This window comes from Aythya ferina (genome assembly GCF_964211825.1).
Source record: "Aythya ferina genome assembly, chromosome: 7".
Taxonomy (NCBI): Eukaryota; Metazoa; Chordata; class Aves; order Anseriformes; family Anatidae; genus Aythya; species Aythya ferina.
The window spans coordinates 21,700,677-21,718,464 of record NC_140302.1 but is presented as its reverse complement, the minus strand read 5'-3'; the positions used below and the strand labels follow the sequence as shown (position 1 = coordinate 21,718,464).

The 17,788-nt window shown below is 34.8% G+C and overlaps 1 protein-coding gene across 3 annotated transcripts in view; it reads right to left on the bottom strand.

Moving 5' to 3' along the window:
- Positions 1–2,586: 2,586 nt before the first annotated feature.
- Positions 2,587–17,788, bottom strand: part of IDE (insulin degrading enzyme) — a 63,806-nt gene continuing 48,604 nt past the window's right edge. For all 3 annotated transcript variants that reach the window (XM_084525802.1, XM_084525801.1, XM_084525800.1), the window contains exons 18-25: positions 17,048–17,139; positions 16,101–16,212; positions 14,902–15,069; positions 11,924–12,196; positions 9,467–9,528; positions 8,599–8,671; positions 6,514–6,581; positions 2,587–5,344 (exon numbers count right to left, since the gene is read on the bottom strand). In XM_084525802.1, the coding sequence (XP_084381928.1) occupies positions 5,249–5,344; positions 6,514–6,581; positions 8,599–8,671; positions 9,467–9,528; positions 11,924–12,196; positions 14,902–15,069; positions 16,101–16,212; positions 17,048–17,139 (944 nt within the window). In that variant the 3' untranslated portion in view covers positions 2,587–5,248. The remainder of the gene's footprint in view (positions 5,345–6,513; positions 6,582–8,598; positions 8,672–9,466; positions 9,529–11,923; positions 12,197–14,901; positions 15,070–16,100; positions 16,213–17,047; positions 17,140–17,788) is intronic.

Genomic DNA, 17,788 nt, shown 5'->3' with positions numbered 1-17,788 from the left:
CCTAGTGCTCAACCTTTGGGTCAAAACCTGTCCTGCTAGAATTACTTCATTCTAGAGCAATTTGGAAAGTCTGGAAATACCAAGTGAGCCATTTTTGAGCACTACTGCTTATATGTTTCTGACGTTTAAAATCAGCTCCAACACTATCTTGTCAAATGCATCACTTTAATAGCTATATAATACACTTATGAGCTGTGTCCACTAAAAGGCATCACATCCAACATTACCATCTTCAGCGCCCACATTCAGGTGTCACTAGCAACTGCGCACACCCAAATTTTCTGTCTCAGATTTCCCAGAATACCATTTTTGTACATGCCCTGAGACGACTCAGCCTTAGAAACGTCAATTTTTCTCACCTCCCAGGAGGCTAGTGCAGGCTGGGAACCCCCTTATTCCCTTCTGTTGAAACAGTTCTAACTTTGTAGAGTGAAAACATGTGCATGCATGAGCCTACAGGTACCATGGGATGCCCACTTCTGCGTGCAGGTAAAGGGGAGGGGTGGAAGTCCTGAGTTCCAGCTGCTGCTCCAGTAAAAAGTTTACTTATCTGTAATGTACTACATTACATACAGTGGCGGCCACTAGAAAAGTACAGTTCCTTGCTCCCCTTCTTCAAAGAGAAGCCGAGCAGGCAGTGAAAAGCTGCAATGGAAATCTGAAGGAGAAGGAGGCATGTCTAATACACAGTAAGGTGGTGAGCATGGCAACTTGGATCCCTCCCGCAGGAGTTTCCCCCTAACTAGTCCGGTCAGGTTCTTGCTCAAGGCAACAGTAACCTGGGGTCCACCTAGAGGCGTGCATCTCTCTCCCCATGCATTGCATCAACAGTCCAAAAATCCAATTCAGAATTTTGCATTGCATCATAAAAGAGGGAGTCCTGAAAGTTAACAGCAGCAAATGTGCAGCACGGTGGTGCCTACATCCCATAACGTTTCAATTGTAGAAACAGTTAACGGCATTAGGGTGGCTTAAAAATATTCATTTAAGCAGCTATAAGTATTTTAAACCTTAAATTCTGTTTAGATGCTTGAGCTCAATTAAGTTGGTTTAATTATAACCATTCCCATTCCACTGGGTCTTTGGCCTTAAACACTCTTGCTTCTATTGATTCACAATTTGGGTTTCAGATCCTATTGACATTATATTCCACCAACAGCACTACACTACAACTTACATTTTTTGAATAGTAAGTAGACTCTGAAATGCTTCAGCACAATCTACATATGCGAGGCTTCTTTTTAAATTATATGAAAAGTAAGAAAGGTGCCCAAGTCTCTGAGCTCTTCTCCCTTTAAAATAGTTCAGAGGTGGCCTGTATTGTGTAGCTTGCAGCAATAATATTAACAAAAATGAAAATCAGAAGAAAAAACCTTAGAAATAAAGTATTTCAGAGTTGAATTTGAATATCAAATTAGCCATCAGCTCAAGGAAAGGATCCAAGCATCATTTTAGTCAACGATATCAGTTCAATGGTCAACTATTGAAAAAACACGGAAACACATATGAAGAAAGGCATAGAAGATAAAGATTTTTTACTTTACAGTGGAGATACAGCAAAAGCATACTAACCAGTTATACAGTAGGGAGAAGATAGGCTAGAATTCTGATCTTGTGTTAAAACAAAAGCTAGAAAATAATAAATGAAATTAAGAAGGTATGCAACGGTTTCTCCATACATTATGGTTACACTCTTGAATGATATAATTAACACATTATCAATAGGGGCTCTTCATACCCACCCACTTAAAACAACAGTCTGAAAAAATGATTTATTATGGCTAAAAGTGATGGTCTAGGTATATTTGGACAGTTCTTTTGTTGTTTTTTTTTTTTTAGTTTTTGAAAAGATAAAAGAGCCCATGATTCAAGATTCGTACAAATTCCTAACAATAAGAGTGGAGAATCCTAATATTTGGGTCTAAGTAATTTTCTAGATTGGCTGAAAGCATTTTATTCCTCAGCTGAGATTGCCATTCACTCTTCCCAAGGCTGAGGACAAAACCTCTTTACCCTGCTAGTTATCAGATGTTAGGTTAAGGAGCCCCATCAGAACAGCAGAAGGGCATGCTGACTTGTATTTTTATGCTGTCACAATTCAGATTATTTACTGCTCTAACAATAACACACTTCTTTCTAAGCTTTCTGAAAGCAATCCTGTGGTGTGCATAGAACAAAATGATCAGAGTTTAATTTCTCAAAAGCAACACTAGTGTAAAGCTGCACCAGCCAAAATTAAGTCTGTCTGCAGCAATGCTCTGAATTTACAATTTCAAATCTGATTATTAAAATCCTGTCTTGCGCAAATATTTCTACCTTTACAATATAAAGTTTTAATACACTCAGAGAGCAGCATAGGTGATCTACTTAAAGAGTGTGGGATGACACATGGGAAGTCCCTCAAAGCTCCCTGGAAGTGAACGGGAACACTTCTCCACCAAGGCTATTCTGCCTAACCAGTCCAAGAACTGCATCACAGAAAATCACTATTAATATATAGTAAAAAACACATGCAAGACTGACAGATGTAACATTACCAGTATGAAAACAATATATTAAAATGAAACAAATTAATAACTCCAAACATTAAATTCAGATTGTTTATTGTAAACAGAATAACGCTAGAACTCTGTCATACTGGCTGTGTCACATGCACCCAATTCCACATCAACTGCTTAAAATAGCACTTGCAAAAATTACAGTTATGTAATAATAACTTATGGTTTCTTACATAAACTAATTAACAAGCACTAAAATTGAATTACAGTGTATTCTAGGTAGTTTTTTATTGCTTGTAGACACTGCAGCTTTGGATCCATTAAAATGAATCCATTAGTATGCCTGAGTTTATCAAAATTTACTGCTATATCAAACTCAGAAACTGTAAAATGCTGGAGAACACTTAAAAGCAATTAAAAGTTGTTGGAAAACCACATGTGCTTCCACATCCAGTCACAGAACTTTACAATTTTACGTTTTTTCCTCTGAAAAACATGATTTGTTGTTTGTGATAAATACACTGCCATTCCAATTTATAGAATTTGTTAAAATTAGAGTTCATAGTACTTCCATGAATATATATATTTTATTTTTTTTTTACACTCGATAGAATCAATTTGATTTTATTCACCATAAAAGCGGTCTGTTTAAATACCACTAAATCCCAAAATATATATATTTTTTAATAATATGTTGTCAAAACTTTTAATATATATAATACAAATATTTTTACTAAGAGAAAACTATAAACAAAAGCAAAACACAGGAGGGTTAAAAAGTCCATTTTACATGAATGAGCCATGAAAAACATGGTGAACAAAGACACCTGTACTATTTTTGCTGATACCATGTCTGATTTTTTTCCCCCTCAGGCTTCAAAAAATCCTTGCTAGCAGACATTACTGGCAACAGGTTACATCACAAACTATCATCAGATTTATTAAAGGGATGTTGAAATATGTCCTGTCGACCTTTGAAACAACTTAAATACACTGCATTTACTCAGTTAATGCAGACTCAACTTAACAGAACTTGAAGCCTTTATCCTGGCAAGCATGCATTTAACTGCCTCCAGAGCCAGTGTTAATACGAACATTAACTTGGTGACAAGAACACCCCTACTGAACACACCAGGTTCTGATGCACACATACATGACATACATTTCACATCAGTGCCTTAGTTTTAGGTACTTCTAATAGGAAGCAACTCTCAGTAACACCCAACAGCAAGGGCTTATATGAGCAGATTTTCTGTCTTCAGTGCTTTGCATACTCCATCCTGTCTGAATAGCTACAATCAATTTTATGCATTAAACATGTTAGAGAACTTAGTAAAATGCTACCTTATCTTTTTCAATTTGGGGAGTTTATCCTGATATGCTGTCTCAAGTGGAAGACCACTCTGCAATTCAGTAGACTTGGTGAAGATTAGATACTATGTATTGTTTTGACATTTCACTAAGTTATGGGATATATATACAATAATCTTAGCATAATTCTTGATCCTTCTGGGTCTTGCACAGCCTTCTTTAAAGTAGGAAGGAACATTTTGTGATGTAACCTGAACCACACTCTGTGGTGCAGCAGTACTGCTAACCCCATACTTTTATGTTTTTAAGTTAAGTTAAACGTTTTACGTTTTTAAGTCAGCACCGTGCTCTTCAATGCCTTTTTGAAAGGGCAAAAAGGGCTCACACAGATGTATCATAAAAGCGAGGCATCTGGTTCATTACAGGGCCTATCTTTGATATTCATCTGTTCTTGAGTCAAGAACTAATTAATGCATGCTTAAAGTTATTTGCATTAGTAATACTTTGCTGGACTGAGACCTAGTATAACAAGTAAGGCAAAACATACTGACAGAGAACTCATGTAGTCTATGTGCAACTGAAAACAAGAAAATGACAACAAAGTATTTCATATACCATATGGAAACAATTCAGAGTAACACTAAAGAATTGAACAGGATGTTGACAGTACCAAGACTAGGACAACACTTTTGTTAAAAAAAGTAAGTTGCACTATTAAAGTGTTTCCAGCATTTCACAACTTTGAATATAAAATGTCCCCAAATTTGTATAGAAAGATTAAAATCATGCTCATATCTTCTGTTATTCTCATTGAGACAATTCGTTCATTTATTACTGTGTTGTCAAATCCCCCCCCCTTTTTTTCCACCAGTTTTCACAAAAATTAAATAGAAAATATGTTGGTTGCATTAAGGATCAATTTAAAAAGTCTCATTCAACACTTCAAAAAAATGTGACACTTTCAACTTTTAAGAAAAATTGTTGACCCCATCCCAAAAAAAGCAGCTCCTTCTCACCCCCCTCCAATCCCCAATAAGATTATTATTGGGCTATTAAATGGTGTTTTTCAGGAACAATAAGGGTATTTCAAGCAATTGTTTGCTCCAGAGGCTAATTTTACCAAAATTAAAATTTGAAGGGGTATTCTATTTCAAAAATATACTGCATCTACAAGATTTTTTTTTTATTGTTATTGATTCAGTTGATTTTGGTTTCCAACAGGTTGTCTGTAATATAAATGACACATGACCACAACTGATTTTTCTATACTCTCTATCCCTAACACACATCTAATGTCAAATGAACCAAGAAGGAATTTGGGACTTTCATAATGCACAAAACCATTTGTTCTAATAGTCTTTGATAATTTTGTTCATCATGAAGTCCCCTGAAACCATGTCAGTACTGATCATTTGCATTTCTTCATCCACTGGGGTTCTTCACAGTTTTGCAGCCATGAAATTGATATGTGGTTTCACCAGGGGAAAGAGTGGCAGACTGCGCTTGAACTCTGTCATATTTTCAATCACACTTGGCTGCAAAGAAGCGTATGCAAAAAAATTCTGCTCAATTATCTTTACTCGGAAGACTGAGAAATTCCTCACAACATTTTCTACAGCTACATATATACACACATCTTTCTTGTTCTCTTTTCTGCAATTTTAATGATTCACGGTTCATTATTACAGGATCTTCCCAAATAAAGTGTTATTACTTATGAAATATATAGTTTCATATTTACTCTGGATAATTTAAAACAATAGCTATAATGCAGTAATTGCATTGTTAATAATGGCAGGTATTTTAGGAAATGCAGAGCTTGTCTTTTCATTTATGACCTCTACTTAAAACCATCCCAGCTCTCTGTTGAAAGTCACAGTTAAGATCATAAAAACAATAGCAATTCAATGAGCTATTATTTGTAGTTGCTGCAATAAAGTCACTTTTTAATATTTCAGTCATAATGGCGAATATAACCACATTTAATTCATATAGAAATTTCCACCCGTGGCGATTATTTCCTTATTTCACCTTTTATAAGCACTGAATAAGATCTACTACTGCATTGCAAAATGACAATTACCTACTGGGACAAACATTACCATCCTTCTTCAAGCAAATTCATTTGAGTCCAGTAACGGCCCAGTGCTATCACATCTACTCACACAAACAGCACCATGAAACCTGTAATACTTATATGGATAGAATTTGTCAAATTGTTCCATTCACAGGGTACACACTGATGGGAATGTGGATTAAAATTCCAGCCTTTAAGAAAGTGACCAGATAGTTGGGTGTGTGGTTTCATTTGTTTGGTTGTTTGTTGTTTTTTTTTTTGTTTGTTTGTTTTTTTAAACAGAACATAATTTTTTTGATGCACATTCATCCTTCTCCTGGTACTTGATACATCCTAGTATTTTCAGATAATAACAATAATAATAATCTGTATTTCATTCCACAGGGTAGATACTCAGTAGAGTTACCTACTTCTATTAGCTTTGATTTCAATGGAATAGAATGAGCAAAGAACAGCAGAGACTCTCAGAAAAAAACCTGTAGTTATGACAATGCATGTGTAGAAGAGCTAAACCATCAACTTGCTACAGTATAAATATCAAGTTTGTACTTCCTCCCTGTAACCTTACTCTGTAATGCTACACTTAAAAATACATCCTGGGATTTTTTTGGTGTGGTTTCTTTTTACCTGTGGTAGTGGTGGTGCTGGTGCCAGGTTCACATCATTTTGGCATGGAAACTCTCCAACAACAGGGCCTATTTAACATCATCAAAATTATTTTAGGAACATAATTCAACCAGCACCTTTTAAATAACAAAGTGATTTCTGTTATAAGACATACATAGATAAAAAGCACAAGTTAATAATTTTCAGGTATCTCTAGTGTAAGACTTTTTGAAGATTTTGCTTTTATAGTCCACAACTGTCTTTAAAAATACAAGCAGATTAATCCATGACTTGACTTGAGAACATGTGCTCAGGCAGTGCCTTTTTTCCATTTTGCTTAAAAATACAGAAAATATAGAAATAAAAACTGCTTATCTGCTGAACAATGAATACTTTAAACTCTTTTTCAGTACAAATTGTGAATGCAAGCAGTACATGCAATACTGTAAATGCCAGCTGTATATGCAACAACAGCACATTGGAATACCAATGACAGAATATTTCAGTAAGACATGCTTCTGGAGGCATGGGGATTACTCTGTGTACCAAACCCTCTTTAACAACCCCAAGTCTTCCTTGTCTGTCCCCATGCATGCCGTAACTACACTCCCCCCTTGAACTTCTTGCATCCAATCTATCTGTCCCATGAACACGTGGTCTTAAATTCCTCAAGCCTCCCTTGCACTATCCCCATACTCAAGTTTCAACCCCAACTTTTACCCTCAGAGTTCAAGTGCTTTCCCCAGAAGAGATTTTAGGGGGAAATACTTCCCCCTAAAATCCCAGATCTCTGCACTATGCTTCCAGTTGTTTTCCTCTGCCAGGGGAAACTGTGTGTCTGTCTCCATACAGGGTTGTCCTTCAGAAGATTTTTGGCCTCCAGTGCATTACTCTCTTGGGCTGTTGTGCTTTTTTCAAGAATGCACATTTGGACTTGCAGGAAATCCATCACAATCCCAATTTCTCTTTCATGGCAGAAAAGAGGTCACTTGACAGTTTAAATGTTTTAGGAGTAGAGGAATACATGGACAGAAGCAAGAATACCTTGCTATAATCACTGAAAGAGTTACCAGATGTTAGGCTGCTCCCATGCTTCCCTTGGCTTGGGAAGGTACTGTTCCAAGCAAATAAAAAACCTTTTGGCAATATAGTTACTTGCTTTTAAAAAAACTTCAGAGTCTTTAGTCCATCAAAGTATTAGAGCCAATTCTATTTAGTAATGATTAACCATGAAAACTGGAAAGATACTTTGAAGCAAGTCTTCCTTAGCTATAGAAATATGATTTCATGGTATCACAAAAATCATTGTGAGACTGGAGGGAGTTACGTAACATGAACACAGCCATCTGCTTCCTTCTGTTCTACAGACAAACTTTTAATGTCTTTGGTTTGCAACCACTTACATACTGGAAGTATAAACTGGTGAAGAATACACAGAAAACAACATAAGCTTTTCCTCTCAGTTTATTTATTTATTAACTAGAAACACTTTTAACCTTTTCCTCCTTAAATTCTAAAATTTAATGACATAGTCTACAACGCATAACTAATCTAGACTATTTGAAAATAAAACCTACACTTATATATTCTCAAGTTATATAAAATATAACGTTTTATGTTCCCACTGTGTTTCTCTTGGTGTTTTTTTGGTTGTTGTTTGTTTTTTTTTGTTGTTTGTTTGTTTTGAGGGTACTTGAATAGTAAGTTGCGGACATCCATTGCTTGTAAAGAAAGCATTCTACTGATAATTGTAAATCCTAATTTTGTTTTAGGATTTTTTGTTTTGTTCCCAGTAGAAGTATCATGGAGTTTTATACTTATATTAAAATATTCTGCTTTGTAAAGAAGTGCTATTTAATGATATACTGTTTTGTATCAACATACTTCAGAATGGCTGAAGAACTTGGCCACAAATGTCAATTACAAAATTTGAAGAACCCCTGTGAAGAAAATCTATAGAGGAAAACATATGATTCTCTGCAAGGTATATGCTCTCCAGAACTGGATTTTTCCTGTTGTATTTCTATTTTATACAACAAGGTCGTCTTTAACTATGACTTTCTCAAACCGTAATTGATTAAATACTATTTTCAGCACAATACTTACAGGAATCCATTTCCCTTGCAAGGACGTGTACTGATACCTTGTGTCTTCTGGGAGCATCTACTGCCAACAGCACCTACAGTAAACAACATCAATTCTTTCAGGTGTGGAAACTATCACTCTGAAATTGTATTTATAAAATGACACCATGTGTATTCTAAGTTTTCAAATGATGGTTCATTTTGAGATGTTCCTTAAAATATAATGAAAAGTTATGCAGAGTGCCTTGAATAATTTTAGAACCAAGCTGTTTACAAACTTCATGTCCTACCCAGGGACTCAAAAAACAAAACAAAACAAAAAAATAACCAAACAAAAACAAAGCAAAACAAACAAAAAAAAGAAGTAATAGAAATTCAGCTATTAGATTAGCTATCATAGTAGCAGAAATACAACCTAAAACCCTAGCAACTTCCTAGCAGTACAACACCCTGAACCTGATTATTAAACTCACTTGGACTAGCTCACTAATCTAGCCAGTTACTTTTACTCTGGAATACTGGATGATCATGTATTGAGCACTAGAGTATACAATTTTTATTTTTATTTTTAAGTATAGATTTCTACAAAGTGTGCATATTTGTTCAAGTTATTACTTACTAAACAACAGCCATTGAAATTCCATTCTCTAAGTTTATTTGTTGTGTATCTTCACCCATGCTACCACACTACGTAAAAAACAACGTTAGGGTTCACTGTGCCATTTAAGAAATGATCAGTTTTAAGCAGTAAGATTGAAACTCCAATACAAATAGAAGATACCGTAAGAACAACCCTGGCTAGTGAAAAGGATAAACAAAGATTACAAAAGAGAAACAATTTTCAAAGACATCTCTTTCCAAATAACGTTTCAACTACATGACTAACTTACCTTGTAGAATTGTATGATATCATCCTTGGTCAGGGTCTTTAGATAAGCCACTTCAATGTTATCTGCACAACAATAGTAAAAATTAGAGTAAGTCTGCAAATCATAGCTGGTTATTAACACACTATTTATTCAAAGTATTTTTCTTTCAAATTCAGATGCTGCAATTGACTGCAAGTGATACGCTTTTCATTCTTAACTTACAAGCCAACACTTGTACCACTAAAAGTGTCACTGAAAGACTGGAAGAAAATTACACTTTAGTAAGTCCATTTGATTGGACTTAATAAAAAATGCACGTTCAAAGAATGCTGATTGCACTGTATGCTATTCAGTAGCTAAAAAGATATGTGTACTTCACACCATCATCTTCAAAAACGTTACATATTTCTAATGCAGACTGATTATAGAAAGCCTTTATACACAGTTAGGAAAGATGACAAATATTTTAACATAAATGTAAGGAACGCTAACTGCTTACAACATACCCATTAAGGAAAAATCACCTTTCATATATTTGGGCCGTGTCTCAGTAACTATGTCACCTTACATAAATTAAAGTATAATAAACTCATCATGTAGTATCATTGATAAGCATACCTACAATAAAAACATTCATACTTGCTTTTCTTAGGGTTAGAAGGGAGATCAAGAAAAATGTGTGCAAAAGTACAAATATGCAACTAAAAATAGTTCATATTAAATTCCACAGGGAGGGAATTCAAAAATCAACAAAACTGTTCAGAAAAATCACATGATATTTGAGAGTAAATTTTTAGATGTGTGATGTAAAACAGTAGAAGTAATATTAACAAAAATGTAAAAACCTGAAAAAAGCACTTTACATCTTAGGGCTGGAATATAAATTTCTGATTTGACAAATCTAGTCACATTAGAATAATTTAATGGAACAGAATTACTAGTGGATAGAAGGGAATTAAAGATATGAAACTCAAGGGAAATAGTAAGTTTGGTGGGAGTTAGTTATGAAAGCTATGGCTACAGCTAAGCAGTAAGAAATTCTAGAGAGAGACGAACGATACAAGTATGGTAAATACAGAAAGACTTAAGGCAGAGAAAACACAAACTTATCAGAAACAAGTACTTCAGGTGTTAAAATTTTCACACCACTCCTTATACTCAGGCATGAAATCTTGTCAATAGCCCTCATACTCTCAAGACCAAGCTAGGCGACAATTCAAAATTCTTCATTATTAAAACAGTTCAGTAGCTCTACAAAAAAACAACTGTATTTACTACAAAAACCTGATATTCTGCATGTAAAGCAAAATCAAAATCAAAGCATACACAGTGATTTTTATGTAGGTAGCATTATGCATGGGAGATTGAAAATTACAGCTTTAAGAGTTGAGACATGAAAATGTGATGAAAAGCTGATCTACACCTTTTTTTTTGTTGGAAACTAAAACGTATTTAAGTATTACATTCTCTTTCTTCATAGAAGTCTATTTTTAGGAAGTAAATAATGAACATAATAAAAACTAGTCTTAAAATTCTTACCCTTACCTTTTAGGGAAAAAAAGAGCCTACATCTATTGTTAAAATCAAGTTAGTTTTGTTTCAAAAGGTATTATTTAGTGATATGAAATAAAAGCTAACTCAGAATCTTATTTACATACCTCAGTATTTTGGATTTTAAATCTTTCCAACACAGATGAAAAGGGGAAAATAAAGCTTCAATAGTATGAAGGAGCACAATTTTAGGCTATCAGCGTAACTGTCCATTTTCAGTAATATCAATAGAAGTTGGATCTCAGTCTTCTACAAGCTTATCATCTTCAAAGCATCATGGCTTAAAAATATTTCAAAACTCACATTTCTTTTAGGCCTACTTTAAGCTGAGACAGGTCATGTGTTAGTTAAGATGCCTGCTGTTGCCTCTGCCATTGTTTTCATTTCGCTCCCACAACACAACAGCACAATGGAAACAGGAATTGGATTCATAGTAATGCCTGTGCTGTCAGGAACATCAAAGAGCATTCGAATGCATCTCAGTCAAGTATTAAGCACACATGTAATAAAGACATCTGTCTGAACTGCACAGACCAAAATTTAAGCTTAGACAACACCAACAATTACATCCAAACCACTTCCAGTGCTTGACCTATTCTACGTCTCACTGAGCCTTAAAGGAAAGGACGCAAGGACAATGAAGCACTCACCACCCCCTGTCACGTGGGGAACATCAGGGAACAGATTTATCCTCTATTAGTAACAACACCTACAGCAGAGAGACCATGGGCTGCAAAAATGAGGTATTTTCTCAGGGCAGAATGAAGAAATGCAATTTATAGGATTGAAACCACAAGAAGTGTATGAAATTAAACACTGGCTATGTAAAAGTTTAAGCTGTTCCCAAATGAACATGCTCACATTCAACAGTTACAAACGTAGCCAAAGTATAGCATTCATCTTTAAAGGAATTATAGTTTTTCTTACCTCTGTCGAAGTTATACTGCTGAGAAATTATTTCTCCCCAATATTTAGCACATTCTGCAGACAGCTTCTTTGGTTTGTCTAGACGACGAATTGCTAAAGCTTGGATGTGTTTTTGGAAGGCCTCTTCTGACATATCTTCTATGCATTTCTCCATAGTCTTTAAGAATGCTTCCACTCTGCTTTCTAAATAGTGTGGCGGCTTTTCAGATTGGATAATAAATCGTAGTCCTTGTATGCCATTTGCCCTACGCGGACCACTGAACACAATGTAACCTTGGAAAAACAGTGACAAATTTAAAGAACTCCTCTGTTCCAGCATTAAGTTTGATAAACATGGCAAGTTTGAAAGGGTTGCAATTTAATGCTACATCTAATTCTGTATCATGAATACAGGTTTTCAAAATATGTCACTGTACTTGTTTTAAAACATCTTTATTTCACTGAGGTATCAGTTCAGGGGAGGGGTGAGAAGGAGATGAGGCAGACCAAGAAAAAACAAAAGCAATTGTCATTAGGATTAGGTAAGCAGAAATCAGGCTGTACTCTAGCACTTGATCAGACTCAACAACAGGAACTTACTATTTTTCCATAAAGACTAATGTGAATTCACTTTGCTGCAATGCAAGAGATTTATTTCTTATCTTATCAATTAGATACAAAGGAAATATTTTCCCTTCCTTTTTTGCAGCTTTTGATTATCTAAATACCTAAGATTTTCTTCCGTCTTCTTCCCCTTTTTATAATAAACCTGTCACATTTCAGTATTTTAAATGTCATTTTATGGCTTCCTAATTGTTCCTTGATGCTGTTCTTTGTGTCAAAACTGGACATAGTATTTTAAAATTCTTGAACACAGAAATATTATTGCATGTTCATCTTGGAAGCTTCCCTTTATATATCCCAGTGTTTCTTTTAGACAGCAGCTTGACAATGTTCATTTATGTTCTACTTCTGACCCACAGTAATCTAGTGATTGTTTTCTACAGAACTGCTACCTAGCCAATTGCTTCAATCTTGTGTCTGTGCTGTTGATTATTCCTGCCAAATTGTTCCTACCAAATAGCATCTTATCTGTATTCAAGTCATGTTTCCAGAATGTCAAACTAATTTTGAATTCTAATTCTGTCTTCCCACACACTTGCAGCCTCTCCCAGCTTAGTATTATCTGAAGATTTAGGAAGTATATTCAGTCTTCTATCATCCAGAGAGTTGAAGAAAATACTAAATAGCATTGGATGAGAATAGAGAATGACATTTTTCTAATGAACTATTCTTATTTGTTCTCCAGTCATAACTTTCCATCCAAATGTGTAGCATTTACATTTAGGCTCTCCCTGTAGCTTGTTTGAGAATGTTATGTGCCTTTCATACTATCAAGATGAGACCCGTGACATCGCCATTTTCATCCAGCCAGCCACACACCATATAAAAAAAAGGTTACTTTGAAATGAGTTTGCCTAGTAATTGTTTCTCAGTTGTCTCCTATGAGTTTATAACTGCTTTGGTAACATACGATTTTCTTCCCCAGGAATTAGAATGAAGCTAATTGATCTGCAATTTCCATTCTCTTCTCTCTTTTGTTTTAAAAAGAATGGCATAGCACTTACCCTTCTGATTTTTCCAGTACCACACCTACCATCTGAAAATTCTCAGTTTTAAGATTTCTAGTTCCAGTTTCCCAGCATTTTGCTTTTGAAATGTAGAGTTCATCATGCCTGATCTCTTTAAAATTTACTCCTTTTCCCTTTGTCTTTCTTGTATTTCTGAAGTATTCATTGAATGAGTCCTTGTTACTACTTCTATTGTTAAACAGACTGCTAACTCTTGAAATTCTTTTCCCCCTAGCTTTCTCAGAGACCTTACTAACAACTCCATTGAGCTTACTGAATTTTGCTGGTATTTTGGCTATCTTCCCTCCTAAGTCTTGTGAACTCTACTATTTGGTAGTCACACCATACGGGTTGCTGTACTGACATAATCACACAGTTCTTCCTCACTGGTTTTCCCCACCTCCTCTTTAGCAGTTACCTCCAGCTTCTGTGAGAAACCTGCCACCAACACATTCCAAAAACCAGCTAAGCAACCTGGGTCCTGCACTATTTTCAACAGGTATCTAACTAGATCAATGTGATGTGGCTGGTTCTGCTTACAAGAAGTCTAATCTTGCCTGATCTCCCTGGTAATTCATAATGCTGTAATGATACTGATGTTATTTTTCCATTCAGTCATCATACTGAGACATTCCTCTGCCTCTCATCTTTGGAAAAATAAAATAATAACAAAAAAGCAACTGTACTACTTACATGTATTTCAATCATGCAAACTTATGTAAAATGCCTGTCTCTCCTTGTTATCCTAACTGGAATAAACTTAGCAGTTTTCAGTCTTACTGGTTCAGGTAACGATTATTTGTACTTACTAGTAAATAGCTGTACTCTTACAATGCATTCAGGATTTCATCAGTATTGCAGCTTACCATTACCAATGCACTAGCATTCCTAAGCTAAGGCTTACGAATCCTCAACTAAAGCTCATGAATCCTCAAGCAAGTCTGGAAGTGAGGTCACGAGCAGAAAAGACCCAATTGCTGCTGATTCTCTAAGAAGATCTAAAATTTACAAAACTGATTTAATTTCTTCTTTGTAAAAATTCTCCTAAACGTCTATTTGGTGTAAAACAAAACAAAACAACACAACAACAACAAAACACGTTTCTGCACATCGATTTTTTTTTAACTAAAGATTATTTCAGATATTTCAGACTTACTTTAAAAATTTGGCTTACTTCTCCTTAATTAAGAATATGTGCACAGTGACATTCCTTTGAATCATCAGCAGTTAAAATGATTTGCATTTACTATGTGTCCTTTAAATGGCATTCACTAAGCAGGGAAAGAACACCTCATCATGACTCATGTAATTGTGTGAACGTGTGTGTATGCGTCTATACAGACAAATAATCACTATGAGAAAACTTACCTAATTGTTCCTTGGTGCGCAGAGTATTGAAGCATGGTTCTGAGATAATTTGACAAAAGAGCTCCAAAAACATATTCTCAGAAGTGCTCTGCATATCTGTCTGGTAATATATTTCAATGCCACAATTGTTATGAACTTCATTTCTCTGTTGATATACAAACCACCCTCCTAAAAGACAAAGTTAAAACAATTAAGTTCACAAAGGCATACATTCTTATTGTCCAGAATTAAAAAGGTAGTGGAAATTCTACTTTAAAAGTCTTAATCATTTTATTATAATTCCATTTCATGAGTGATCAACCATTAACAGATCAAGCAAGCTTTTTATGAAACAGACAAAAAATGATTATTTTAACATATCAAAATGTCATAGCCTAAGCATATCAGCAAGTGAATTGAAACTTGTCTCCTTTCTCCTCAAGCAAATACTGTTGGAACTGGAATGGAATTCTGTAAGTTCTGTATGACATCACATGTATACAGTTTCGAAAGACAATTTGTCAGAAGCATTTCTGAACATAAAAAAAAAAAATAATTAGCACTTAACACCAATAGCTTCTTTGGCATATAGTAGTTTCCAGAGGCTGCTGATCAGATACAGTAAATGGGCCTGGCTGTGTAGCCAAAAATGTCATCAGTCCTGTATAACTCCCAGGATTCTTTGTATCTGACTTCTTAGACGTAAGATTTTTTGCACAATAAAAATAAAATGATAAAAGCACTATGAAACCAGAAGAAATTATATCACAGAAAGTTTTCTGAGTAATCGCTTTTTCCCCCTCAATCAACAAGAGGTTTTTGGACAATCCTTCACTGAATATTCAATTAATACTCAAAACTGCTCAAAGAGTGACACTTATTCAAATACGTATACTACGTGTAGCAATGAATGTGACAGGGTTCCTGTTTCCATAAATCATACAGAGTGAATAAGGAATGAAAGCCAACTTATGCACATACATTAAAAATGACATCAAATTCATTTTCAAGTATGACAGGAAAAAGTCATAAATTCATGTGTAATTTTACATAACAAAACCACAATTTGCTAAATTTGCAGTTTAAAGTAATTTGAAGTAAATCTGACTTTGAAACGAACTCCAATAAACAGAGTACTATTGATCTTAAAATGCCATTAGCAGACAGAAAATCTTGGTTTAACGTGCATTAAAGATTTATAAGTGAAACATTTAACTTACTGTCAGGAAGTTGCACTTCCCTGTATCTCACTAGCTGACTGGGAAGGAGTGGCTTTGTATGAGCGTGCTCTATGAGAGTGTCCTCAACCATCTGCATAATTCCTAATGCAGCCTGGAAGAAAAAAACATAAGAACTGACTTTCATATACAGGTGTATAAGAAATTAAGAAGGAATACAAGCTTCACTACCCCCTCCACTTTCCTTATAATACTACATGCTCCATACATTCAGCAGTCACGAGCAGTGTTTTATAACATCTCCTGCCAGTAAAATGTCCCAGAGCTAATATAATATTTTGACAGGAATACTGCTATACCAGCTTTCCAAAGACAGAATGCAAAAACATCATGTTTTAAATACAAGAAAGGTATTGAATTTTGTTTTTATACATATATTCAAATATTTTATTAAATTTCCTACACAAGTACATGCTATAACTATTTTAACTGAAGACAGAACTAACATTTTCTGTTTTTTACTCCCAAAGAAACAAGTGAAAGTTGAGGATTGTTTTTTATGGACCACCATTCCTGTTCAGCTTTGTCCAAAGCAAATCATTTTGCAGGATCTTGGATTGTTAAAGCTTTGTTAGTTAGCCTGATACTTTTAAATAGAATAGCAGGATCTGTAGCACATCATTCCTTACACAGCTTGATCACATTACAGCAAAGACATGCAACAGAGACTTCAAAATATTTAGATCATAAGCTGTTTTTTATTAAATTTCCAAGAGCAACACAAGGGCAGTACTTAGCCTAATAAATCTAAAGTGGAAAAAATGACACTGTGATAGTACCATAAAGATAAAGAAAGATAATAATAAAGTCAAATTATGAAATCACATTTGGCAAAGCTGCATTAAGATCTAAGAAGGTTAAACTAGCCTTCAATTTTTAATGCTGCTTTTAACTAAAAACTGTGTTATTATAGAAAGTATCACACCAACCTGTTTTGTTATATTGCCATGGAGAAGAGCTTCGATGTGTAACCGTGACAACAACTGAGATATAAAGGCCTTGAGGCGGGGAAGAGTGACATCTAGAATAGATATTAACACAGTTAAATCAATTATATACATTTTTACATTAGGAAGTACCTAACTCATTATTAGGTAAGGTATACTTCTTGGAAGAAGAGAAAGTCATCATCATAAAAAAAAGTGAATCTCTACTTAAAAATGCAACATTTGAAAGTTTCCAGGTCTAAACAGCAACACTCATCATATAGCTTGCTTTAGAATTCAAATACCGTCTGACCCAGATTCCAAAAAGAGAAGGAAAAAAAAGCCTTCTTAAGCCTTCTTTCCAATTATTCTGAGCAAACATTCCCTCTCCAGAGGGAATAGTTGCAGTCATTCAAATGGTGTTCCAAGATAAAGCCTTAGATATTAACTAAACAAGAAGCATGCAGTTTATCATGCTCAAGAAACACATTTTACATCTATCACCTTGAATTAAAAAAAAATCAACTGAAATATGGTGTTTTGACAATATCCTTGCAACAAACAATATACACGAAAAATATTTTTGCAATATTTCTCAGAGCACATACACACATTCTACGTTAGCCTACCTTTGTAAAGCAGTTTTCATATATAAAGCAAAGTATAGTTTAAAATACAGAATCAACAGAATAAGAAATGAGGGATGGTTAAATGGACGGGGGTGTTCATCCTGAAGTCAATAGA